The sequence below is a fragment of the Ipomoea nil genome, unplaced genomic scaffold (assembly GCF_001879475.1).
Source record: "Ipomoea nil cultivar Tokyo-kokei standard unplaced genomic scaffold, Asagao_1.1 scaffold2279, whole genome shotgun sequence".
In the NCBI taxonomy this organism is placed as follows: Eukaryota; Viridiplantae; Streptophyta; class Magnoliopsida; order Solanales; family Convolvulaceae; genus Ipomoea; species Ipomoea nil.
The window spans coordinates 2,844,429-2,871,809 of record NW_017618707.1 but is presented as its reverse complement, the minus strand read 5'-3'; the positions used below and the strand labels follow the sequence as shown (position 1 = coordinate 2,871,809).

At 36.9% G+C, this 27,381-nt stretch overlaps 1 protein-coding gene and 1 long non-coding RNA gene across 2 annotated transcripts; one reads left to right on the top strand and one right to left on the bottom strand.

Moving 5' to 3' along the window:
* Positions 1-7,566: 7,566 nt before the first annotated feature.
* Positions 7,567-10,233, top strand: LOC109150558 (polyphenol oxidase I, chloroplastic). Its single transcript, XM_019298496.1, has 3 exons — positions 7,567-8,663; positions 9,224-10,099; positions 10,135-10,233. The coding sequence occupies exons 1-2, from the start codon at positions 7,666-7,668 to the stop codon at positions 9,978-9,980; spliced, it is 1,755 nt and encodes a 584-aa protein (XP_019154041.1). The 5' UTR covers positions 7,567-7,665; the 3' UTR covers positions 9,981-10,099; positions 10,135-10,233.
* LOC109150560 lies at positions 10,181-15,772 on the bottom strand. Its single transcript, XR_002049175.1, has 3 exons — positions 15,758-15,772; positions 12,564-12,565; positions 10,181-10,261 (listed from the first exon to the last, which is right to left on the bottom strand). It is a non-coding gene; the product is annotated as an uncharacterized LOC109150560 (long non-coding RNA).
* Between the last annotated feature and the right edge of the window lie 11,609 nt (positions 15,773-27,381).

Here is a 27,381-nt window from a genome sequence, read left to right as displayed (position 1 = left end):
ATGTACTCAACCAATCGTTATGCTGTGTAACCGTGTGCATCATGCATAGTGCATACGGTTACAAAACGACGCCGTTTCATTAAAAAAAAAATCTCATTCGAATCGTTGTTAACGGTATTAGGCGGTTTCCTTTCATATTCAAACAGTAGGATATATCCATAATTTCATAACTATATATTCACAATTTCATAACTATATATCCACAATTTCATAACTATATATCCAGAATTACATAACTATATGTCCAGAATTACATAACTATATATATTCATAATTTGACAATAGTACATTCAGAAATAATAACTACTTTGGGATAAGAAATAATAACTACACATTCATAATTTCATATCCATATATTCATAATGACATTCATAATTACATAACTCCATATTCATAATTCTTAAAGTGCTTGTTCACAGAGAACCATATCCATAATTGCATAACTACATATCCATAATTTCAAAACTATATATCCATAACTTCATAACTATATATCCATAACTTCATAACTATATATTCAGACTTGCATAACTACACGTTGATTGGAGTTTTGTAAAAAAAAAATTAAAAAAAAATAAAATTATTTGATTCGTTGAGTTAAACGGTGCATAACTTCATAAGTATATATTCAGACTTGCATAACTACACGTTGATTGGAGTTTTGTAAAAAAAAAAAATAAAACTATATATTCAGACTTGCATAACTACACGTTGATTGGAGTTTTGTAAAAAAAAATTAAAAAAATAAAATTATTTGATTGGTTGAGTTAAACGGTGCCACTAATGGCACCGTTACTCCATCATATTATGGTGTCGTTTTGCAACCGTGTGCACCATACATGGTGCACACGGTTGCACAGCATAATTTGCGGTACTTCGCATGATACCATGGACTAGGGTCCACTTCGTATCATAGACTATATTTCAAAATGACATCAAATTATGTCTACAGTTAACCTATTGTGTTTACAGTTAATAAATTATGTGTTTTTGATTAAATTTTTTAATTACATATATTGTGTCTGCAATCTATATATATATAAGTTCCAAGATTTCAGCCAATCAAAATCGTCCATTTTCTCACCCAGCCATAACGACGCCGTTTTTTTTGTTTACTGTTCAGCAAATCAAATTCATCCATCTCCCGCCTATTTAGTGTGTAATCAGAAAGTCATGGTCTTAGCCTCTTAGGCCTGAAAAGTAGGGGAGTGGACTATTGCAGAGTTGGTACCCTAATGTGCTTAGGAAGCGTGTGATTTTAGTGTACATGGGTATGGGAGTGTAGATATTTTGTATTATTTTATATCTTACACAATTTGACTTCCACGATTATAAATACATACGTATTGAGAGTCTTGATTGTTGTCTATGCAAACACAAAGCAAAGAAAAAGAAAATACAAGTTTCTAGAATCTGGGCAGTGTGGGTGCGCAGCTTCATCCTCAGCTTGATACATCAAGGGCATCCATCTCTGGTCACTCAATGGGTGGGTATGGAGCACTAACAATCTACCTCAAAAACTTGGACAAGTACAAAGTAAGTTAATTTCATGTTCTTGAACAAAATAAATGGTTACTCATTTCCTTTCCAACAAAACATGTTATAGCTACGTGTTAATCACAGTTTTGAGACATCTTCACTATATTTACATGGTGTGTGTGATTGGAATTACACGAGTTAAGGGAATTGGTGAAGTGCCTATCAAATTTGGTATAGTTTTCCATGGTTAAGATGCCCCAAATGGTTAACCAACACTATCTGTTATGAGAAAGAGATTTAGACACTTTTGGATTCCTTTTGTTGATACATTACTGCTGTTTATTTCAGTCAGTCTCAACATTTGCTACAATTGTGAAACCTGTGAACTGTTTTTGGGGCCAGAAGCCTTTCACAAACGACTTGGGTGAAAATAAAACTGATTGGGAGGTATGATCTTGCAAGTTGGTTAAATAATTACATTACATATATATGTGCGTGTTGCGTGCGTAGTTCGGTGACCTATTTGACCCTTATTCTTAAAATATATTGCATACAAATTATGTGTGACATGAATGAGGAAAAGAGAGTGGTGTTTGTGAAATGAAGGAAAGTGTATATTAGTGATTTTTGGTGGATTTTATAGAATTTAGCCCTATATAGTAAACACATCTAAGATTTAGAGAAGCTCAAATTCATTAATCGAAGAACGTAAATGAGAGAAGTGATTTACTTGTTAAACTCTAATTAGCTTCCGTGTTTAATTCTTCAAGCTCTTTCTTTTATACCTCCCACTTAGACTTAGTTCGACTTGCTCAACTATATAGAGCATAATATCATATACAATCAACACATCTTTAAGTGACCAATTTCAGACACAAAACAATAGAAACACATATAGGAAACCCCAATATTTACCTGCTTACTCCAATCCTTCTGCTGAATATCATTGACCCGACTCAAAGGAATTCAGGAGATCAATTCTCAATAAGAAATTTACAATCCTGCAAAGAATATTAAGTATTTGACAATAACAAAAAGGGTCAAAATTAAAGACAATGTATATTAAGGACAATCGTTTCTAACCCGATATTCAACACTTGATTGAATTGCGATTCACCCACTCAATCCCAACACAAATTATAATAAATGTAAGATAATAAATATGCAAAAATTATAGATATCCTTTTTTGTTATCTAGAGTAAAACTTATTCTAACTTCAAAAGGAATCCACATCACCAAGTAGCAATATATAATCCACAAATATAATCAACAATTAACATTAAAGTTCAAAAAAAAAAATCAATTCAAACGTAAAATAAAAATCCTCTTTTCCCGTATGGTTCCCCTCAACATTTGAAGCTCAAACTCCAACTTCACCAACATAATCTTCATCTAAATAGATACGGAGTAACATTTATTTATTAATAGTACGACGACGGTGATTGATTGACTGGAGACGGGGATTACCGCCGAAGAAGGAGAAGGGATATGTATTGCTAAAGACCTAAGATGATTAATCCTGACCTTGCTAAAATCATCAACTCCGAAGCAAGTCATTTCCATTAACAAGAGCCGATTCCTGAGACTCGGGTAAAAGAGGCATCCGAGACTGGGTGTCATAAGGAGTCGGCGGCGAGCGGTCGAATGAGGAAGAGTCCTAAGAATACCGTTAAGAGCAATAAATGAGGAGTTAAAGTAGCTATTAAAGGCAGATTATGGGAGGGGTTAGTGGCTAAAACATGAGTTAAGAGCACATTAAAGGCATTCAATTCTCATCATCACTCATTAGATGTATGTACGTTGAATCCGAGATTCGAGTACCAACGAACACTCGGATTCCTATAAATAGTCTCTCGCAACATTGTAATAGGCTAAACTTTCCAAATATACAAGAGTAGTTTTTCGATAAATACCAGACCTTTGTTTACATATTTTCCGGTGATCCACCATCTTTTCCAATTGTGTTGGACCTCCGGTTGGCTTCCCAAAAGTCTAGAAACCAACACACATGTTAACCGTACCAATAACAAATAAACAAATATGATTAACACCATAAATGATTCTTGTGATTGAGAAGTAGATACTCTTTTCTATGTTGGAAATATAGACTGATAAAGTGAAAAATAAATAAATGTTGTGCCGTGGTATAACCACTGCCATAGAAGCGAATTCGCCGTTACCGGTGCAGGCTCACAACAGCAGCGTCGCCCCCGAAGGTTAACACAACAATCCCCGTCTCTGTGCACCCGGAGCAGGGATTGGAACATACACAACCTTCTCAGAGTGGAAAAGGGATAATAAAGTTAACAATACAATGTTTTTCTGTATCCTTTAACTCAATAACACCCCCACCTTAAATAGTAAAAGGCCAAACAATTAAGACCATAGACGCTTAACAAATCTTGGCCATTCACCACCTTGTGGTGAATAGTGGACCAAGACTAAGTTATCAGTAAATATTGGTCAGACACTTGCATTTTCCCAACAATCCCCCACAAATGCAAGGGAATGATAAGAACGCTAATACTCTGAGAAGTATAAAGGTTTGACACTTAAGTGCTAGTGAACGAATCTTGAACTGGCACGTAGTGACACATGGTATCCTCTGATCTAATGAGTGAACAAATCTTGAACTCTTCGACTAGAGGCTTAAACCAAGTGGCACGCATCACACCTTAAGTCTTGTGTAAGTTCCGCGAAAAACTACATATATATTTAGCCCAACTGAACTTCGGGTTGCTCATGAGTGCTCTAGAAAGATAACCCATTATCTTTCATAAAAGGCGGCTAACCCTTTTTACTCAAGTAGGTGATTTTATTAAGTCTATGTCAATATAGACTATGCCCAAATTTGGGTATGAAATCATTAAGAGCATTCTATGCTCACCCTCTCAATTATTAAGCGGTGAATTCATTAAGTCCATCTCAATAGGACTACCCATCTCATAGGGTTATAAATTCATTAAGAGCTGTAGCTCAACCTCACCAGTACACACATCATAAGAATGACCAATTAGTGTACTACTTTGTGATTCTTTCCATGACTTCGTTTGACCACAAAAGTGGGATCCACCACGAATTCATCAACTCTTGGGCTTTAAGCCATTCCTTCAATAATTCAACGACTAGCCTCATAATTAGTCTTCTCTATTAAAGTAAGTTGATCCTCTCGATCAAACTTATGTACACTTTGACGAGTACTTTATCTACTCGCAAATAATTCCCTTGAAATTTTCATGTTCAATATGAAATATTCTCTTTTACCATTATTCTCGGTACCACAAAGAGACTTAGGAAAGAAATATATAAGGAGTTAATTACCCCCACAATTACAAAAACTTTTCTCAAAAGTATTTGATCTCTTACCCAGATTGATCTTTGGAGCCCAACATTGGCTCCTTTGTAGACTAAGTTTTACAAATTTTCTTTCCTAAGTCTCAAACGAACTTGGTTATATTTCAACGAACTTGGTTATCTCAAACCACTATAATTACCCTTTAAATAGAAATATATTATAGGTCTTCCAAAATTACTCAACCAAGATTTTAAATACTATATATAAATGTTCATTGCTCGTAAGCCACAAAGATAATGTTGTCTGCATGCTATTTCAAGTGAAATAACATAACCACAAATTTCACATAATTTTATTGAGATTAATTAGTCTCATATTCAAAGAATATATTCAAACTTATATTTATTAGAGAATGATTTATCTACATAAATATCATCAAGGGTGAGTTCAACATATAATAGTTTTAATATTTAAAACTATTTCAACTACACCATTTTTCTTCACTTGAGAAAATTCATAGCTCATAAATAACATTGATATAATACAAATCAATTCAGATGCCATATTTATTCCAAAAAGAATAAACACAAATCAATTCAGAATGATATATGTAGTAGATAAAGCATCACCTTAATCGTAACAGAGACTAAGTCATGATACATTCTGAAATAATAGCATCTTTACTGCATTAAAGAAGCCAACCTCCTAGGCAAATCTCTTGCAATCTTAGTCCAAAGGATTATATATCTACATGTATAGCATGAACATCCAAAGGGACCAGAATGTGAAACTTAGAGATAGATGATTCATGAATGTATTACTGACACCCATTAAATGATAAAATAAATAATCATACATGCACATTTAAGCATTAATAATATATAATACTTAGCTCAAGTAGGAGGTAGTAGACAACCAACCATTGTTCTGAGATGACAAAGCCATGGGTTTCTTAGAAAATGCTTAAGACGAGACCCCAAAGAACGATGGGCAGCGAAACAGCTTCTCAAACACCCACTTCTCCAGGAAATTAATTCTTTCGCTTTGTCAAAACAAGAATTGATCATAATTCCCCCAGCAAGTATTCTTGATCAAGGCATTTGGAATTCATCAATGGAGGAATCACAAAGCACTTGTGAACATACCCACACATTTACTACTTCATCAGATTCTCCGAAGCAAAGGGTGGAACACTTCAATTTCCCCCCACAAAGTTGTTTGTGATCAAGCTATTTGATTTCTTCTCCATATATATCTACTCGATTTCATGTTGGAATATATGCTATTCACATTGATATGTTGATTGCTCATGCATATAATCTATATACAACCACAAAATTATCATCATGTAGACATGCCATTTGTATAGATATATGTAGATATGTGCAATGTGAATACAAACCTAATTGTATGCATATTTAAGACTGAAATGGATAATTCGTCTCTATGCACATCTAATGGATCACATGAATTGAACAAAGAAATAAGCTTTGGTATACGCAAACATTATTTGAATTAAAACTCCCAATAGTGTTTGCCTTTTGTACTCCATTGTTTATCTACTTACCTTTGTTAAAAGACCCATACGTATATACATATGCAAAGCATTAATTAATACATAATCACCAAAAGCACGTGTGGAGTACCTAGCTAGCCACCGAATTTGCTGTAATTGACCATATGAATAAAACATAAAGACAATAGTAAAATATATGAGTACCAATTGCACACATTAAGATTAGTGTGTATATACATGCAGTTGGTCACACACCATGTATAATATATATTCATTATATGAATACGCACATGAATTATGGATGCCCGCATAAACTAATAATATGTTATACTTAGCTTTGCATGTAAGTCGTATAAAACGCAGCACTTGGTATTCATGTTGTAACATTACCATCGCCTTGGCCTGAACATCGTAGCAAATCGACAAGTGTATCTTTTACATGGTCGGGCCGGACATCAAATTCACCATTATCAGTATGAATTCGCTTCTATATTGTTGGAAATATAGACTGATAAAGTGAAAAATAAATAAATATTGTGTCGTGGTATAACCACTGCCATAGAAGCGAATTCGCCGCTACCGGTGCAGGCTCACAACAGCGGCGTCGCCCCCGAAGGTTAACACAACAATCCCCGTCTCTGTGCACCCGGAGCAGGGATTGGAACATACACAACCTTCTCAGAGTGGAAAATGGATAATAAAGTTAACAATACAATGTTTTTCTGTATCCTTTAACTCAATAACACCCCACCTTAAATAGTAAAAGGCCAAACAATTAAGACCATAGACGCTTAACAAATCTTGGCCATTCACCACCTTGTGGTGAATAGTGGACCAAGACTAAGTTATCAGTAAATATTGGCCAGACACTTGCATTTTCCCAACAGAGGCCAATTCTCTTGCAATATAATAACTCTGTCAATTTACTCTCTCACGCTCTCCTTTAAATTATTTTACGATTGTGTTGGCCTGCCGTCCGATTGCCTCGTGGTCATGAAATCAACATTGTCATTCAAGAAAGATTGAATGGTTCTAAAGTAAAGAGAAAATGCAGTGAGAATTTAATAATTATCTCAAAATTTGAGGGCACCCATATAAGAGCAATTGTGTGAGGTTTTTTTGTTTTTTTGCAGGGAGGAAATAAGAGGTGAGGTGGAGGGAAGAGAAAAGAACGAAAAAAAAAAAAACTTAATTTGTGGGAAAAATATTTTTTTGACTCATTTGAAGTTACATCAAGAAGAAGAAAAATATTGGAAGTAAAATTTAGGACGGGAAGAAAAGTATTTTTCTAATAATTTTACACCCAACTTGAGAGGCTTTTTCCACTATATATAAAGAGATGCAAAGCAGAGTGGATTGGTCACACGACGCCCAATGGCTTCCCTCACTTCTCCATGCACTCCCACCGCCACCACCCCAAAGTCTTTCTCCTCCGCCGCCAATTTGTCAACTCCCCTTTCCAAACCCTCCCAACATCTCATCAGCTCCAAACGTAACCGCCACTTCAAGATCTCATGCAACGCCGCCGGCGACGGCGGCGGCGACTCCCAATCCAAGCTTGACCGGCGAGATGTCCTCCTCGGCTTGGGCGGCCTCTACGGTGCTTCCAGCCTCGTCTCCAACCCCCTGGCCTTCGCCGCGCCCATCCAAGCCCCGGAGATCGCCAAATGTGAAGTCCCACCCGCCGATCTCCCGCCCGGCGCCGTAGTCGATAACTGTTGCCCTCCCGTGGCGACCAACGTTATTAACTACAAGCTCCCGGCTGTGACCACCATGAGAGTCCGCCCCGCGGCTCACACCATGGACAAAGACGCCATCGCCAAGTTCGCGAAAGCCGTCGAGCTCATGAAGGCTTTGCCGGCCGACGATCCCCGGAACTTCTACCAGCAAGCGCTCGTCCATTGCGCTTACTGCAACGGCGCTTACGACCAAGTCAACTTCCCTGACCAGGAAATCCAAGTCCACAACTCTTGGCTCTTCTTCCCTTTCCACAGATGGTACCTCTACTTCTACGAGAGAATCTTGGGCAAATTGATCGGCGACCCCTCATTCGGATTGCCGTTCTGGAACTGGGACAACCCCGCCGGAATGGTGCTTCCCAGTTTTCTCAACGACTCCACATCCTCTCTCTACGACAGTAACCGTAACCAAGCTCACCTCCCACCTGTCCTCGTCGACCTCGGCTACAATGGAGCGGATACCGATGTGACCAACCAGCAAAGAATCTCCGACAACCTTGCTTTGATGTACAAGCAAATGGTCACCAATGCCGGAACCGCGGAACTTTTCCTCGGAAAAGCTTACCGTGCCGGAGACGCTCCTAGCCCTGGTGCAGGCTCCATCGAGACCAGCCCTCACATTCCAATTCATAGGTACGTACGTAACCTGCACAATTCCAAAATATTATATGGCTTCCTACATTTATATTTTTGTCTCAAAATATCTCCACATTTGAGCAGGCCAGTAGCCAAATTGGTTAGATAGTTTACTTGATAACCACAATATTACAAATTCAACTCATTTGATTAGCTAGAGACAACTTAGGTAGCTCAGTTATGAGCACCCTAGACTAGTTGCTGGTCATGGACAATTTGGGCTGTCTATTTTAATTTGAGTTGATCCGTTAAGGCAACTTAGACAGCTCCGATCCGCAACCCTAGCATCCAAGTTTGTTAGACAGTTGACTTAATAACCACAATGTTACAAATTCAACTCAATTGACCCACACAGACAACTTACCCAGCTCAGTTATAAGCAACTTAGACTAGTTGTTGGTCATGGGCAACTTAGGTTGTAGGCAACTTAGACATCTCCAATTTGCTATGAACAATTTAAGACTGGTTGTAGTTCCTATCTTGCAATCATTTGCCAACTAAAGTTATAAAGCAAAATTTATGCTCTACACATTTTTAGATAATAGCTGCTAACACAGGTGGGTGGGTGACCCGAGAAACAAGAACAATGAAGACATGGGCAACTTCTACTCGGCCGGAAGGGACATAGCCTTCTACTGCCACCACTCCAATGTTGACCGCATGTGGACCATATGGCAGCAGCTCGCCGGAAAACCAAGAAAGCGAGACTACACCGATTCCGATTGGTTGAACTCCACCTTCCTCTTCTACGACGAGAACGGCCAGGCAGTGAAGGTCCGGGTGGGAGACACCCTAGACAACCAGAAAATGGGGTACAAGTACGCCAAAACCCCCCTCCCATGGCTCGACTCCAAGCCAGTTCCCACCAAGAAAAAGGGCGGCTACGCCGCCAAGTCTAAGGCACCCTTCGTCACCAGCGTCTTCCCCGTCACGCTCGACAAGGTTGTCCAGGTCAAGGTTGCTCGGCCCAAGAAGTCCAGGAGGGCAGAGGAGAAAGAGGCGGAAGAAGAAATCTTGCTCATAGAAGGCATTGAGGTGGCCATTGACAAGTACGCCAAGTTCGACGTTTACCTGAACGACGAGGACGACCCCAGCGGCGGCAAAGACAAGGCGGAGTACGCCGGGAGCTTTGCGCATCTCCCCCACAAGCACAAGGGGATGAAGAAGATCAGGACTACTCTCAGCCTGGGTCTGAATGAGCCGCTGGAGGATTTGGGCGCCGAGGACGACGACGATATTCTGGTGACTTTGGCTCCAAAAGTTGGCGGCGGCGTTGTCTCCGTCGACAACATCAAGATCGTCTACGGCTCTTAGAATGCCATGCCGCCGCCGCCGACGTCGTAATCTGTCGAAATTAAATAATTCCGGTCAATCGTCGATGGATCGTTTGTACTGTTAGGCTCCCCTCCGAATAAGACTTTTCTCACAAACTAAAGGGTCGTCCCATATGGCTCATCCAGTTGTTTAGTTTGTGATGAATAATATGTGGAGGTGCTTTTAAGCACCATTTATCAGTGTAATTTATTGTGAATTTCTTATGATATTTTGGTGTCTCCTTTCGAATCAACGGTGGCAATATAATGGATCGGAACATCCTTAGCTTTAAGGTAGGATCCAAGAATACTTGCTGGAAAAGATTAAACGTCATATTTGAATTCTATTATATATATATTTTTTGAAATATTGAATTCTATTATATATATATGGAAGGAATCATATGCTGGTGGTGCTTCCCGTGCGGTTGTCCAGGTGGACTCACATTAGGCATTACACTGGCTCACTTTAAATACACAATAGACGCACATTAAACACACAAACAAAATACATTCAGAACACAAAGTCACGCACCTTAAGTACAAAACTCACGCATCTTAAGCACAACCCTCACGCACCTTAAGCACAAAACTCACGTATCTTAAGCACAAAAACACACGCACCTTAAGTTTTAACAACAACTCATATTAAGTAAACACTCACGCACATTAAGTACAAAACTCACGCACCTTAAGCACAAGACTCACGCACTTTAAGAACAAAACTCACGCACATTAATAAACCGCACAATCGCACGGGAAGCATTCAACCCCACTGAATATGTATATATATATATATATATATATACATATACGAACTACTGAAACATTGCACCGCAATTATTATATGATTGTACCGTAACGACTCATATCCAGTGCAATACAATCATTTAATAATTGTAAATTTGCATGTTAAAATCGGTTCGAGATCCGATCTAGATATTAAAGCACCCATATTACTTCCTCTCGACCTCTCGTCATAACTTTTAAGTTAGACTATGAACTAACTACGTTAGCTCATGGGGCTGAATTCGATTATATTGGCCGGGCACATGCATGAACATAAAATAAAAAGTTCCTAGCTAGTATAATTTTCAACATCTGTCGTTACATGGTATGAGGTATGTTCCTGCTAGCCATCATATTTGACTGGAATTTGTCCACGCTGTAGGCTTAATTGGCATATGCGGCCAATTAAGGGAGAATAAATAATTAATTACATACACTAAAAGCTTATTTAATTTTCAAAATGCATGTCAACATCCATGAAAACACTACCCATTATATTGTGTATTTATCGTTTAATGTATGTTACTGATGATTATTTTTTTGCTCTAAAACGCTGAATTTTCAACTCCAACAACTAGACATAGTATTTGGGAGAATGTAATATACAGCACTATCGAGTTTTGAACATTGATATCTTATTTCAAATATTACTTAGGAATAAGGGTCAAATAGACATTGAATTGCACACGAAAATGAAAAAAGTTACTATTTTAATATTAAATTACTATTATTATTTTAAAATAAAATTATTATTTTAATATTAAAATTATTATTTAATAAAATAAAAAATTATTATTTTAATATTATAACCTCTACGTCAGAAAATTAACACGTAAAACAGGTCACTTTGATTCAATTGCATCATTTTGTGTTGTTCAGGGACTCAATTACATATTTTTTGAGTTGAATGACCTAATTGCATTTTTGTGTGTAATTTAATAGCCTATTTGACCCTTATTCCTATTACTTAGCTTACTAAACCATCCGAGTGAGTTAAGCCATATTATTTTCTTAATTTGACTTGAAATTTCCCCCATTATTACAATAGCCTATTTGACCCTTATTCCTATTACTTAGCTTACTAAACCATCCCAGTGAGTTAAGCCATATTATTTTTCTTAATTTGACTTGAAACTTCCTCCATTATTAAAGCGAGTTGCGCTCATGCAGAAAAAGAGTTAACTTTAATTATTCTTTCCAAAAAGGTTGAACCCCAACCCTAAAGGCCATCACATCCCAATTTGACAAAGCAGCTGGGAGGATGTAAATCATGGTAACTCAATAACATGAACCACAGAGGTTAGACCTTTGCTCACTGCGCATAAGGAGTCCCCTCACTTTGAAAGGTTGCTCCCACACTGCCGCTGCTGGTGAGACTCGATCCCTGGTCATTCTTTCCAACCATAGAGGAGAATGATTCCGTATATAATGTTTTTTTTTTTTTTTTTTTTTTTTTTTTGCCTTTTGTCTACTATATATATGAGGTAGATCTCCAAGGGAGATTTAGGGGTTGTTTATCAAAATGAAAAAATGAAAGATTTTCTGAAAAAAATAGAGGATTGCAGAAGTGAAATGATGAAAAATGAAAAACTTGTTTACTAAAATCAATTTATCAAAATGAAAAAATGAAAGATTTTTTGAAAAAAATAGAGAATTGTAGAAGTGAAAGGATGAAAAATGAAAAACTTATTTACTAAAATCAATTTACAAACATAGCTTTCCATCTCCATTCTTTCGTTTTTGTATAATTATATGCAAATGAAAAACTGGACCCCTTACTTTTTAAGTCATAAACTACTTTCTCAACCTAATAGAAGTCCAACCTTATTGTCATTAGACCACAAGGTCTTGGCGCCCAATGTAAGTAATCTATGTAAATATATTTGAATAGTACATGTATTTTTCTTTTATTTTAATTTATAAGGGTATGTAATAATGATAAAAGAGATACTTATAATAGTAGAATGATGAGATTGAAAGGTTTAATGTGTCCAATTGACAAACACAAGTCCCATGTCGGCAAATTAAAGAAAAATTTGTTTGTGTAAATTACACCCTATCAATATATTTGACACGTTTTATATAAATGATCAAAAACAAATGTGCATGCATAGAATCAGAGTGGAGAACACTGCTCTTTTTTTTTTTTTTTTTTTTTTTAATGTATAATTGTTTTAGAAAATAATGGGTGTGTGGGTCACTAGGTTGAACAACTTCATTCGGTCACCCATTGCTGAGGCATGGCCACTTGGGAGTAGGTGGTGCGAGTTAGGTAACGAGATAGACCAATAATGCTCACGTGTATTATTATTGAATAATACTATATTTACTTTTATTTTTAATTTTTTGTTTACCTCATTCTTTACATCACTTAGTTGATTATGTAAAAGAAAAAAAAAAGTAGGCATTTTTATTTTATTTTTAATTTTTTTTTGAAATAAAATTTGATCTGAGAGTTTTTTATTATTCCATCCTTTCCATTTTATGTATATGGTTCGACTAGCGAGGCTTGATTGAAATTATTTTAAAATTTTTTCATGATATTAAGTTTAGTATTAATATAAAAAATTTATATATTTAGATACTAAACTAAAAGCAGTATTAACTATTAAACTCAAAAAAAAAAAGTTAAAAAAAAACTAAAGAAAATAAACGAAAAAAAAATTAATTTGTCTAATAAATAATAAGTATAACGATAAAATGAGACAGAGATTGTACTTCCATATGCAGCTAACATTTTCCAATAATATTAATTAACGAATCTAGGTTGGATTTTTGGTCCCTACCTTCGCTCACTTTTCACTCGTTGATTTTGTTGTCTTCCACGTGCTAATGAAAGGTCAAAGGAGTAACCAAATTACAATTATTATTCTTCCCAAAAGATTGAATCCCAACTCCAAGGGGCCCCAACACCCCGACTCGACAGAATATCCGTGAAGATGTAAAAAATTACAATTATTATTATTTTTTGAGATAAAGGTCAAATAGATCATCAAAGTATACCAAAAACAACAATTGGACCTTCAATCTATAAAAAACTCCAATTGAACCTCCCAACTTGTTAAATTAGTGTAATTCACCCATTTTACCTGTAACCTTACGATTAATGCTGACATAAGCAGTCACGTGGACTAATTTTTTATTTTTTATTTTATTTTTAAAAAGCTACATGTAATCACGCCAGAGACGACTCCGGCAATCTGAGGCTTTAAGCAGCACCAACCCGAGAGCCATTATGGCTGGCCAGGGACAAAAGCAGACGATAGAATCTCCAACTGCGACGGCGACCGGAGACTTCATATATATATATATATATATATATATATATATATATATATATATATATATATATATATATATATATATATATATATATATATATATATATATATATAGCCAGGTTCCTGTGAGAACAAGTCTTCCCGTGCAGTTTACACCATTATGTATGCATAAATGCATCACATAGTGTTTAAAAATACACCATTATGTGTGGTGTATTTTTTTTGGTGTGTGGTGCATTTTTTTACATTTCGTTCTGGTGTACTTTCGAACACTGTATGGTGCATTTATGCATATCTAATAGTGTAAACCGCACCGACCGCACAGGAAGACCTGTTCCCGTGCGATTGTGCAGTTAAATCTGAGCCATTGACCTTGCTTAAATCAACGTCGAGGATTAATAATTTTTTTTAAAAAAAAAAATACGGTGGCAATTTGGTAATTTTTGCATCTAGGTCAAATTTGAGGTGCGTGATTTTTGTGCTTAAGGTGTGTGGTTTGTATGCTTAATGTGAGTAGTTGTTGAAACTCAAGATCGTGATTTTTGTGCTTAAGGTGCGTGATTTTTTTGCTTAATGTGAGTAGTTGTTAAAACTTAAGGTGCGTCAACCTGAAGCTTAATGTGCGTGGTTTTCCTTCCTAAGATGCGTTGTTTTCCTTCTTAAGGTGTGTGTTTTGGTATGCTTAAGGTGCGCCATTTTAAAACCTTAAGTGCATGATTTGTGTTCTTTAGGTGCGTGATTTGTATACTTAAGGTACGTGGTTTCTGTACTTAAGATGCAGCCTAAAGCTTTATGTGCGCGTGGTTTGTGTTCTTAAGGTGCTTTGTTTGTGTGCTTAGGATGCGTCATTTTAATGCTTAAGGTGCATGAATCGCACAATGACATGGGAAGCTATACCCACACTTGAACCCTTCCGATATAACCCAAGTAATACCGAGTAATGATTCAGGTTGGGATTAACTCAAGGAATACCCTACACCCTTCTATTTTAATTTCTTTTAAATTTTTTAACAAGTTCCAAACTTCCAATCAACCCAATTAATACCATACTGAGTGATACAATATACTTTTTTTTTTTTTTTTTTTTTTTTTTTTAGAATCCATACACCATCGATATCATAAACGGCTAGTCTTGACATACATGGAGAGATTTAATTATATTTAATATATTTAATTATAATCGGAATAAGAGTCAAACAGGTCACTCAATTGCACACCAAACTACAATTAGATCATTGAACTCAAAAAATTGCAATTGAGCCATTGAATAACACAAAATTATGCAATATAGTCCAAAATGACCCTGTTTACCTTATGTAGCAAGTTACTGATTTTAAAATTAATTTGTTAAAATAATTTTTAATAATTAATTAATTAAAATATTTTTTTTTTAAAAGGAACTGCCGGCCGGAGAAGAATTTTAAATTGCAGTTTCTATTTTTTTCTAATATTTTAATTATTTATTTATTAAAAATTATTTTAAAAAATTAATTTTAAAATCGGTAACTTGCTAATCAGCTAAACATGTCATTTTATGCTAAATTGCATATTTTTGTGTTGTTCAATGGCTCAATTGTTTTTTTTTTTTTAGTTCAATTGCTTAATTGCAGTTTGGTGTGCAATTGAGTGACTTTTTTGACCCTTATTCCTATTTAATCTAAAAAGACTTTCAAATTTCCATTTTAATACATCTTAAAATGTTTTTCACTTTTTAAAGATAAAATAGGGTTAATTTTAGTTTTGATTCCTTAACTATATGTGCTTTTCATTTGGTTCACAAGTTTAAAGTCGATTAAATTTAATCTTCAATTATTCAAAATATGTCATTTTTAATAGTTAATGTCTTAAAATGACACTTCAAAATATGTCATCTTCAATTATTAAAAATGACACAATTCAAGACTATAATTAATATATTTTAATAGTTAATGTCTTAAAATGACACTTTTTCGATTGAGTTTGTTAAACAAAGTCTTCCTAGTGCTATTTATCTCTTGTGTATAATTTGCAGGTTATTACACAGAAACGGAGTTTACCTTATACATACTCTCGAGTAGTGATGACGGGTTTCTTTATTCATTCAAAAAAAATTATCTAATAAATTTTAAATATGATGACCAAAAGTGAAGAGTGAAATATTTTAGAAATTAAAATAAGAATTTTAATGAATGTAAAACTCAAATAAGAAGCTGTGTTTAAATAAGCAGCATTCAAACAGAGAAAGCTCACCATTAGCCCAAAAGAAAGTAACACTCAACATCTGTCCAAACATCAATCTTAGCCCAAAACGGCCCATCTCATTATTACATCCAAAAGAAATCTAAAAATGACATTTTCTGTTTAAAAATAGGATATATTTCAGTTCAGCAATTATACTGCGGACCGCAGTGCACAATCCATTGTGCACCGCGATCCAAAAACGGCAAGTCGTTACAGTTAACGGAATGCGCGCGTTTGGTGTATTAATTACCAACTGAAACTATAGTGTATCTAAACTGACACTGCCTCACGCATTATTTTTATATTATCAAGTGAAACTGCAATTGAAATGAAATGAAACTATAGTTGTGTTGAAATAAACTGCAGTATATACAAAATGAAACTGAATAACAATTTCATATATTTGAGTGTATATTACCCAGCGAAACGGTAATTATATCAAAATGATACTGTACTTGTGTTGAAATGAAACTGCAGTGTATATAAAATAAAACTGAATAACATTTCACATATTTGAGTGTATATTGTGCAATGAAGCTGTAGTTATATCGAAATGATCATGTAGGTGTGTTTTAATAAAACTATAGTGTATATAAAATAAAATTAAATAACACTTTCACATATTTGAGTGTATAAATATCGAATGAAACTGTAGTTATATCGAAATGAAACTGTAGTTGTGTTGAACTGAAACTGCTGTGTATACAAAATGAAACTGAATAACAGAGTTACTTTTTGCGGACCGGCACGAAACGGGTGCCGTTTCTTTTCATTAAACAAAATGACGTCGTTTAGAAGCTCGGTGCATAATCTATTATGCATAATTCATTATGCTCCGCATGTCATGATATAATTTGCCATTCCAGTTAAATTTACTACATAATATTCACTAGATTAAATAAAAATGCACTATGTCGATAGAAGGTGAATATTAAAATATCTCTCTCTAGCTTTTATGGCTAGCCTTCCCTCTTGTGCACAGTAACAAGCTTTCTTCTCCCTTCTCTCTATTTTTCATCCAACCTCCTTTCCCCGTTCTTTTCTATGGCTACCACTACCCACCATGGCGAAGCATCGAGTTCCTCTGAACATCATGACTCCCCCCCTCTAGCTCCTCAAACGAACTCAGGGACCGCAGCCGAGGATCTGGAATCTGCCTACGCCGCCCTTGAGCTAAATGACGATGAATATGGGGACTGTGAATTCGACCAGAGCATGAATCACAGCCTCATGTTGGTAGGGCGCCTTGTCACCGAGAAGCCTGTGAAGTTTGTTTTCCTACGAGATACGCTGGCAGCAGTTTGGCGTCCAGGCAGAGGAATGGCCGTCAAGGATATAGGTAACAACACTTATCTATTTCAGTTCTTCCATGTGATCGATTTGAACCGTATTTTGGAGGATGGCCCATGGTCCTTTGAGCAGAGTTTGCTCGTTCTGGCGAAAATGCAACCGGAAGTCACTCCACTCGCTATGGATTTGAACAAGGTGGACTTCTGGGTTCAACTTCACGATTTGCCCATAGGTTTTTACTCGGAGAAGACGGCGAAGGTCATTGGTGATCATATTGGCACTTTTATCAGTTTTGCAAACAGTAACTATGAAGGATGGTGGAGACCTTTCCTTAGGATCAGGGTAACTATTGATATATCAAAGCCTTTGAAGGATAAGATGTGCATCAGGAAAACTGGGGGTGAATGGTCGTGGATCTCCTTCAAGTACGAGCGTCTTCCTCATTTCTGCTTTATCTGTGGTTTGATCGGCCATACTGAGAAATTCTGTCCAAAGCTTTTCGAAGGCGTTACCCTGTCAGCGGAAAAACCCTATGGCCCATGGCTTCGTGCGGCTAGCCGCCGTGGATCTCCGGCAGCAGGTAGCCGTTGGCTTGTGCTAGACGACGACCAGCGAAATACGACAAATCAGCGTGTCAGACAAGGACAGGCGAGTGCTACGGCAGAAGATGGTGGGGGTACATTGCCTGGTACAGCGTACGACCGGATCATTGCTCAGAATACGGAAGGGATGGCGGACCAACACGTGTCACCCATGGTAACAGATGTCACCAATGTTGGTGATACTTCAGACAGTGATGGGCTGATCATATTGGAACAAAAAAGGAGAAGGGTTGAGGCTGATGGGCCTACACCTCAGCCCACATTGATCCCTGCTGATGTTTATGGGCTTCTTTCAAAAAATGGTTTAGGGGCGGGACCTGTGGACCAGGCCCGCCCAGATCAATGAGTTGTTTAGCTTGGAACTGTCGTGGGCTAGGGAATCCGGCGACAGTTCAGGTTTTAGTGGACCTTGTCCACTCTAAGAAACCCAACCTTATATTTCTACAGGAGACTTTTATGGACCTTAGTAAGTTACAAGGCATTAAAAATAGACTGGGCCTGACTGGGCTTTTTAATGTTGATTGGGTTGACCGTAGAGGAGGCCTTGCTTTATTCTGGAAGGAAGGTACTGAAGTAGACATTAAATCCTATTCTATGCATCACATTGACGCCGAGGTGTGTCTGAGCTCTGGCGATTGCAGATGGAGATTCACAGGTTTTTATGGTGTCCCGAACAGACAAGAACGTTCAGTCTCTTGGAATCTTCTAAAGCATCTATCCTCTCTCAACACCCTCCCTTGGGTTGTTATGGGGGACTTTAATGATATCCTAAAACCGGAAGAAAAAAGGGGAGGCAATCCACAACCACGGAGACTCATTGAAGGTTTTAATGAAGCGGTCGAATTCAGTGGTCTAAGTGATTTCAGCTTCCATGGTCACCAATTTACATGGGAGAAATCAAAGGGAACTCCTAATTGGATTGAGGCGAAGTTGGACCGGGTTCTTGTCTCTGATTCTTGGCGTGAGACATTCTCCCAGGCGAGGGCTTTTTCAATTGTTGCAGCAAAGAGTGATCACTCACCTCTTCATCTACAGATTCTACCCTCTATTCTTCCTTCAGGGAGAGGACGCTTCCGGTTCGAAAATTTGTGGCTCAGGGACTCTATGTGCCGGGAAGTCATGATACAAAGCTGGTCTCAAACTCATGGTCACCAACTTCTGGACAGAATTGGCCGCTGTGGAAAAGCAATCTGGAATTGGGGGAAGAATTTCGCAAAGGATTTTACCCGCAGATTAGATTTCTGGAAACGCCGAATGGAAAATACCAAACACAGAAGGGATGCTCGTGGGATTCAGCTCTTTAAGGAGGCGCAATACCAGTATTTGCTTGTTCTCCGGCAACAAAACGACTATTGGCGTCAGAGGGCGAAACAGTTCTGGTTACAGGAAGGTGACACGAATTCCTCCTTTTTCCACAATTCTGTGCGTAGGCGCCGGCAAAACAATCAAATTGATAGGCTCAAGAATGATGATGGAGCTTGGGTAGAAAAAGGTACTCATCTTGACTCTCTTGTTACTCAGTATTTTGCTAATATTCTTGATTCTACGGACACTACCATGTCTTACCCTATTGAGGGTCTTAGTGCAAAGATTACGGATGCCCAGAATGCTATTCTTGTTAGACGTGTATGTCTCCAGGAGGTAAAAAATGCCCTGTTTGATATGAAGCCTGATAAGTCACCTGGACCCGATGGTTTAAGCCCGGGCTTCTTTCAACATTTCTGGGATATTATATGCTCTGAATTATTATCTTTTTGCAATGAGTGTTTCACAAATGGCAAACTCCCAGCTGGTCTTAATCTCACCCATATTGTTCTTATACCCAAGAAAACAAAGCCTGAATCCATGAATGACCTACGACCTATATCCCTCTGCAATATTCTTTATAAACTGGTCTCAAAGGTTTTAGCCAATCGAATCAAGCCTTTTCTAACCCAAATTATCTCAGATTCCCAAACAGCTTTTGTCCCAAGAAGACTCATTACTGACAATATAATGATAGCCTATGAGATGAACCATTATCTGAATAGGAAGAGACAAGGGAAGGTTGGTTATGTTGGCATAAAGTTGGATATGAGCAAGGCTTTTGATAGAGTCAATTGGAATTTCTTGAAAGCTATCCTATTGCAGCTTGGTTTTTCTGCTTCTATTATCAATCTCATCTGGGAGTTTATTTCTACTGTTGAATTCAGAATATTGTTGGAAGGCAGAGAGGTGGGGTCCGTTTATCCTAAGAGAGGCCTGAGGCAAGGGGATCCTTTGTCCCCCTACCTGTTTATTATTGCCTTAAAGGTTTTCCATTCTATGATCCAACAGAAAGTTGATGTGGGTGCTGTTCATGGTGTTTCCATTGCCAGGAATGCACCCGTTATTTCTAATCTCTTTTTTTGCAGATGATTGCTACATATTCTGCAGAGCCACCCCCTCTGAGTGCTTGATCATACATGACATAATTGATAATTTTGCACTTGCTTCTGGTCAGCTTGTAAACTACAAAAAATCCAGCCTCATCTTCAGCAGAAATGTCTCCCAGGACAGTAAAAGCGAGGTCTGTGCAACTTTGAACATGCGTGAAGGGAACATGAATGGAAATTATCTAGGGTTGCCATCACTGATTGGAAGGAACAAAAGAGAAATCTTGGGGTTTATCAAAGATAAAGTGCTAGGCAGGATCAAGAGTTGGACTCATAAGTTCCTCTCTAGAGCTGGGAGGGAGATACTGCTTAAGAACGTTATTCAAGCTATCCCATCCTTTGCAATGAGTGTGTTCCTTCTTCCTTTGGAAATGGCAAAGGAAATTGAAAGAGTAATGAATGGGTTTTGGTGGGGTTGTGATGGAGAGAGAAGCAGTGGCATAAGGTGGAAGAGATGGGAGTCTCTTTGCATTCCAAAGCAGTGGGGTGGTCTGAATTTTAGGAAGATCCGGGATTTTAATTTAGCCCTTCTAGGCAAACAGGCCTGGAGGCTAATACAAAATCCAACCTCTCTCCTAGCAAGATTATACAAAGCCAAGTACTATCATTCTTGCACCTTCCTTGAGGCAAATATTGGAAGCAATCCTTCATTTATATGGAGAAGTATTATGGAAGTGCAGCCTATTATCAAACAGAGCCACAGATGGAGAGTAGGTAATGGCTCCTCCATCAAAGTTTGGAAGGATCCATGGTTACCAAACACGGATTCTCCTTATATAATTTCTCCAGCACCTCATCCCCTTGAAGATAGCACAGTGGACTTTTTATTCAATCCAACTCGGACATCATGGGACTTTGATTTGTTAAATTCTTTGTTCAATCCCAATGTTGTGAAACTTATTTCAAATATTCCATTTGCAGAGTCAAACTATCAGGATAGAATTATTTGGATGGAGGATGAAAAAGGGATCTACACTGTCAAGAGCTGTTATAGGAAATTGCAAGGCCCATTGCAAGATGATCAAAAACCTTTCTAGACAAAATGTTGGAACTTGAGGCTGCCACCAAAAGTAAAGATATTCTTTTGGCAACTGTGCACTTCATCTTTGCCCACTGTGGACCTGCTTAGGATAAAACGAGTTCAGGTATCCCCAATCTGTCAGATTTGTAACCTTGACGATGAATCTGCTTTCCATTTGTTTGTCAATTGTCCTCTTGCTAAAAGATGTTGGGATCAACTTGGAAATATTGTTTATCAGGGTTTCTCTACTTTGTTGGAATGGTTGGAGTCTAATTTCTGCAGCCTTTCTGATAACCAGCTCTGTTTATTCATATCTATCTGCTGGAAGCTTTGGGAGGCTAGAAATAACAAAGTGTGGAATCAAGTGGTAACCTCCTGGCAGGTAATTTTCAATGAGGCTCAATCTTACTTTACTGAGTGGTACCAGGCTAATTATGGAGATGAGCAATTGATTAACAAAGCTGGCCTTCCTACTCAATGGTCCAGACCACCATCAGGATGGCTAAAACTGAATACAGATGCAGCTTTGGACTCAAACAACTTAAAGATGGGATTTGGCTTTGTTCTAAGGGACTCAAGTGGAGAATTTAAAGCAGCAGTCCAGGTTCCCTATAACAGTTTATGTAGACCTGATGAAGCTGAAGCAATGGCAGTGCGTGAAGCCTTGAAGTGGTTAAAGTCCCAGAATATCTTGAACTTTATTCAGCTGGAGTGTGATTGCATAAAGGTTATAAACAGTGTGCCAACAAGTTCTACTATCACTTATTTTGATCTTATTATGCAGGATATTAGAGACATAGCTAGAGACTTTTGTAATCTCAGCTTTTTGTTTGTTAAACGATCCGCGAATATGGTCGCCCACTTGTTAGCTAGGGAGGCCTTATTTAAGACTGATCGTGTGGACTGTTTTTCGGTCCCTTTCCCTTTTGTTGTTGATGCTTTGGAGTTTGACTCCCGTTAATATATTTCGCCGTTTCTTCTCAAAAAAAATAAAAAATAAAAATGCACTGACTTGAAATCTTCGACAAAAGACCAAAAAAAAAATTAATAAAAGAATTTTATATTACAACATTAACTTTTCTCATTAAAACAATTTTTTTTTTTTAAATATTAGACTAAAGATTTAATAACCAAAAAAAAAAATTAAATAAATATCTATAATGGAAAAAGTAACACTTTTTAGTAAAAATGTAATACTTTTCAATCTAATAGTAACACATTTCGGTAAGGCCATCTCCAACGGAGCGCCTTTTTGCCCACCAACGCCATTTTGGCGCTGAAACTGCTCCAATGAAGGCGCCAAAGTGGGCGCCATTTTTGGCGATTGGCTACAGTGCAGCGCCAAATATGGCGCTGCACGGTAGCTTTACGCCATTTCGGAGTAAATTTTTTTTAATCCAACTTTGCCCCCTGTTTTTTTTTTTATTAATTCTTTTTGTATCCTTATTTTGTTTTTATGGATTTACATATTTTGTTAAATACATGAATATAAAGTTTGAATAATTAAAAATAAATTATATCATGTGAAAGATCACATCAAGACGATTAAAACAAGCCTAATATTATATATAGATTAATTAAAAATTAAAGTACATAAAACATAATTATCATAAAATTAAACTGAATACATCCGAAATTAAACAAAACATACTTAGAATTAATAATCTCCAAGACCACCCTGTTGATATGTTTGCTCTTTAGCTCTCTTTGCAAAAATTTGCAGTTGCTCATTTTAGTGTAAATTTTGGACAGAGAAGCGCATTATGCACTTCGTAATGCATTGGTTGAGCATATATGAAAACGATATGTTAATTTTGAAAATTAAATGTAATAATTGTTATATGTTATATTATTGTGGAATAAAAATGTTATTTGAATTACAATTAAATTTTATAATAAAAAAATTAAAGTAAAAATTTATGAGAAAACAAATTATTTTAGTGTAGAAATAGAATTTGGTGTAATGGGTTGGAGATGAATAAAATTTGGTGTAAGAATATGCTGAGAATATTCCTTTTAGTGTAAAATTTGGTGCAGAATTTGGTGTAATGGGTTGGAGATGACCTAAGCATGCATTACTTTTTCCATAAATCTAGTTTTAAAAAAATAAAAAGTAATACTTTTTACTTGAAAAGTATTATGCCCATGTTTGGCATATCTAGCTTATTTTGAAACGTTTTTTAGGACAACGTTTCAAAATAAATTATTATTTTAAGCTCCCCATGTATTAGCAAACAGAGCTTATAACTTATTTGTAGCTCAAAATAAACTATAAGCTCTAAAATAAACTCTGATCTTTCAACTTATTTGTAGCTTAAAATAAATTTTACCAAATAAAGCTATAGCATACATATTTACTAAAAAAGTATTGACATTCGAGTAAAAAACAATACTTTTTTTTTTTTTTTTGAAGTATTATGTGCTCACTAAAAATTAATAGTCTATAATTTTTTTAAAATATTACATTTTTCTAAAAGTGTATTATATTTTTCTTAAAAATCATTAATCTTTGATTGAAAAGTATTACATTTCGGTTGTAAGTTTGTAACTTTTTTTTTATTTTTTTTATTTATAAATATTAAGTGTTTGCTAAAAAGTACAAGCATTTGATTGAAAAGTTACAAGCCAAAAAATGAACACACTTTGACTCATATTTGTTATTTAATTTTTGGCTTGCCTCTAATTATTTTGGAGGTTTTTTGAAAAAATCAATCTGTGGATTGTATTAACTGATTTAAGCTATAATAGCGTCAGGAGGGATAGAATCCCAATACATAGAATGTTCCTGAGTAAGAGCTAACGAAGCTAAAGTATGCGCATGCAAATTAAACTGTCTAGGCACATAGCTTAATGAAACAAAACTAAATAAAGACATCATTATCTTGCACTGATCAATTACTAACCCAGCGTACGAGCGAACTTCCCGGGTGTAGTTTGGTGATGTATAGCGGTTCGCAGAACCATACAATCCGTGAGCAGATCGGCTGTATTAATACTCCTTTCTACTAACCAGGACAGTGCCTCTTTAAAAGACATAGCCTCCGCCATGAGTGGTGAGAAACAAACAGGTAATCTGCCATTCTTAGCTGCCACAAACGAGCCACCGGGCTCCAATAACACAATTCCATACGTAGCCTCCCCGGTTTCCTGCCGAAACCCCGCATCTATATAGCATCGCATGTGATTGCCGGGCAACACCGGTTCGGATTGTGCCCGTAAACCATCTCTCGCCGTACGACCGTGTATCGCACCATAAGCATTCATCAAGGTTGCCACCCCCTTCACCACAGCCTGCGGCCGTGCCATGGCCCCTTCCCACACTGTCGAATTGCGATTTCTCCAAATATTGTATAGAACACCCACCATCAGTTGTGTTTGTTCTTCTGTTAGAATTGCCATACCCTGGTTAACCATTCCGCAAATGAATCTGTAATAATATTTGTAATAGGTAATTGTGTTATATTCCAAACTAATACAGAATATTCACAATAAACTAATGCATGCAACATATCTTCATTATTAAATCTGCACATAGGGCATGTCGGGTCTATCTCCACCCTCCTATTAATTTGATTTGTAGGTAGTGGGTAAAATATCACATACTGCTCTCCACAAAAAAGTCTTTCATTTTGGTGGTACTTTCAATTTCCACATCTTAACCCATTTATCAAAATCACCTGGGTTATTCTCATAATCCCCAACAATACGCCTGTAGGCATTCTTTACTGAATAAATACCTTTTGGGTCACCTATCCAGTACCATGAGTCATCATAACCAGGGCTAACAGGAATCATAACTATTCTGCTCACATCCTCCGGGATAAATAAATCAGATAAAATATGTGGATCCCAGGTTTGTGTTTGTGGGTCAATCAAACCTGCTACTCGTGCATCTCTTAACTCCTCAGGCATAATTGTTTGTACAAGGGACTTGGATTATCCTGGAGCCATGGGTGTCCCCAAATAAGAGTTGTCTCCCCATTTCCAATCCTGCGTCTTTTCCCAGCTACCACTACTGGATGTGCTGCCATAATACTTCTCCAACAAAAACTTGGGCAATTACCAATAGTAGCATCAACAAAACTAGAAGTGGGGTAATACCTGGCTTTATATATTCTTGCCACCAGAGACTCTGGGTTTGTCAAAAATCGCCATGCTTGCTTGCCCAACATAGCTAAATTAAAAGCCCTCAATTCCTTGAAATCCAAACCACCAAACTTCTTGGGGATACATAACTTATCCCATGCTTTCCAGTGAATCCCCTTATCTCTGCCACTTCCCCACCAGTATCTATTCATGGCTCTCTCAATGGATTGACAAACTGTTTCAGGTAACAAAAAAACACTCATTGAAAAAGTTGGCATAGATTGAGCCACACTTTTCAATAAAACTTCCTTACCAGCCTGAGACAATAATTTTGTGTTCCACGATCCAATCCTCTGCCTGATTTTTTCCTACACATAGGAAAAAACTGCTCTTTTATTTCTGCCCACAAACGATGGGAGGTCCAGATATTTCCCAAAATTACTTGCCTGCACTACCTCAAGACAGTTCGCCACCTGTGTTCTGACCATGTGCTGGGTATTACGGCTAAAGCATATATTTGACTTGTTATAATTCACAACCTGTCCAGATAGTTCCTCATATCTCATCAAACATTCTTTAATCACAGTAGCCTCCTGGATATTTGCCTTAAAGAACAGCAGGCTGTCATCCGCAAAGAATAAATGGGACACCGGGGGAGCACCCTTGGCCACTTTACATCCATGTATAGATCCTGCTATCTGTTCTTTCTGCAATAACATCGAAAGTGCCTCAGCACAAATAATAAATAAATAAGGAGAGAGAGGATCTCCCTGTCTAAGTCCACGAGTCGGTCTGACCCGTCCCCCCACCTCCCCATTCACCATTACAGTATAACTCACAGTTGTCACACACAACATTATTAGACAAACCCATTTATCACTAAACCCCAGCACCGTCATCATTTTTTCCAGGAAACCCCACTCCATTCTATCGTATGCTTTTAAATGAATTAGTTCCTTATATTTTAATTGAAGGATGGTCAAATGCATGATTTGAATGACTTCTAATATGTTTTGAATGGTCCTTAAGATGTAAGAAAACCAATGCAATGACAAAACAAAATTTTGCAAAATTACATTTTGCAAAGTTACGAGGGTGGAAATTAACCTAGAAATCAAAGTTAATCTACAAAGTGTTTGAACTGCATTCAGTCTCCTTTTGGCGTGTGGAAGGCCTGGTTTTTGGACTATGCAGTGCAAAAAGGTTTAATCTTGTAATATATTATGCCTTGTTAGTTTAGTTCTTAATAGTTGTTGTGTGAAAGATATATTGTTGATGTGTGTGATTTTTGCTAAATCATATTTTTATATGTTATGTTTCAATGATAATCAGGTATAGCTAGAACACTCTTGTCACACACCTATGAATTTTAACACTACACGGGTGTAGAAATCGTAAGGAAATTTATTTACTAATAACCTTAGGTTTTACACTGTGTGAGCTGGTGAGAATTTATGGATTATTTTTTGAATTGGCTTAGTGTAATCTCTAACAACTTATAGGATTAGCTTGTATGTGGGTAAGATGAATTGCTTAGATTCTTCATCACTACCTTTAATTTGCTTGTAAACTACAGGGTAGTATACTCCGGTGTTAGACATGTATTTCTATAAGTCAACATTTATTATTTTGAGCATTGTATTCCAATTCAATAAATATAAAAAATAAAGAGAAAAGGGCCAAATAGGCCCTCGAACTT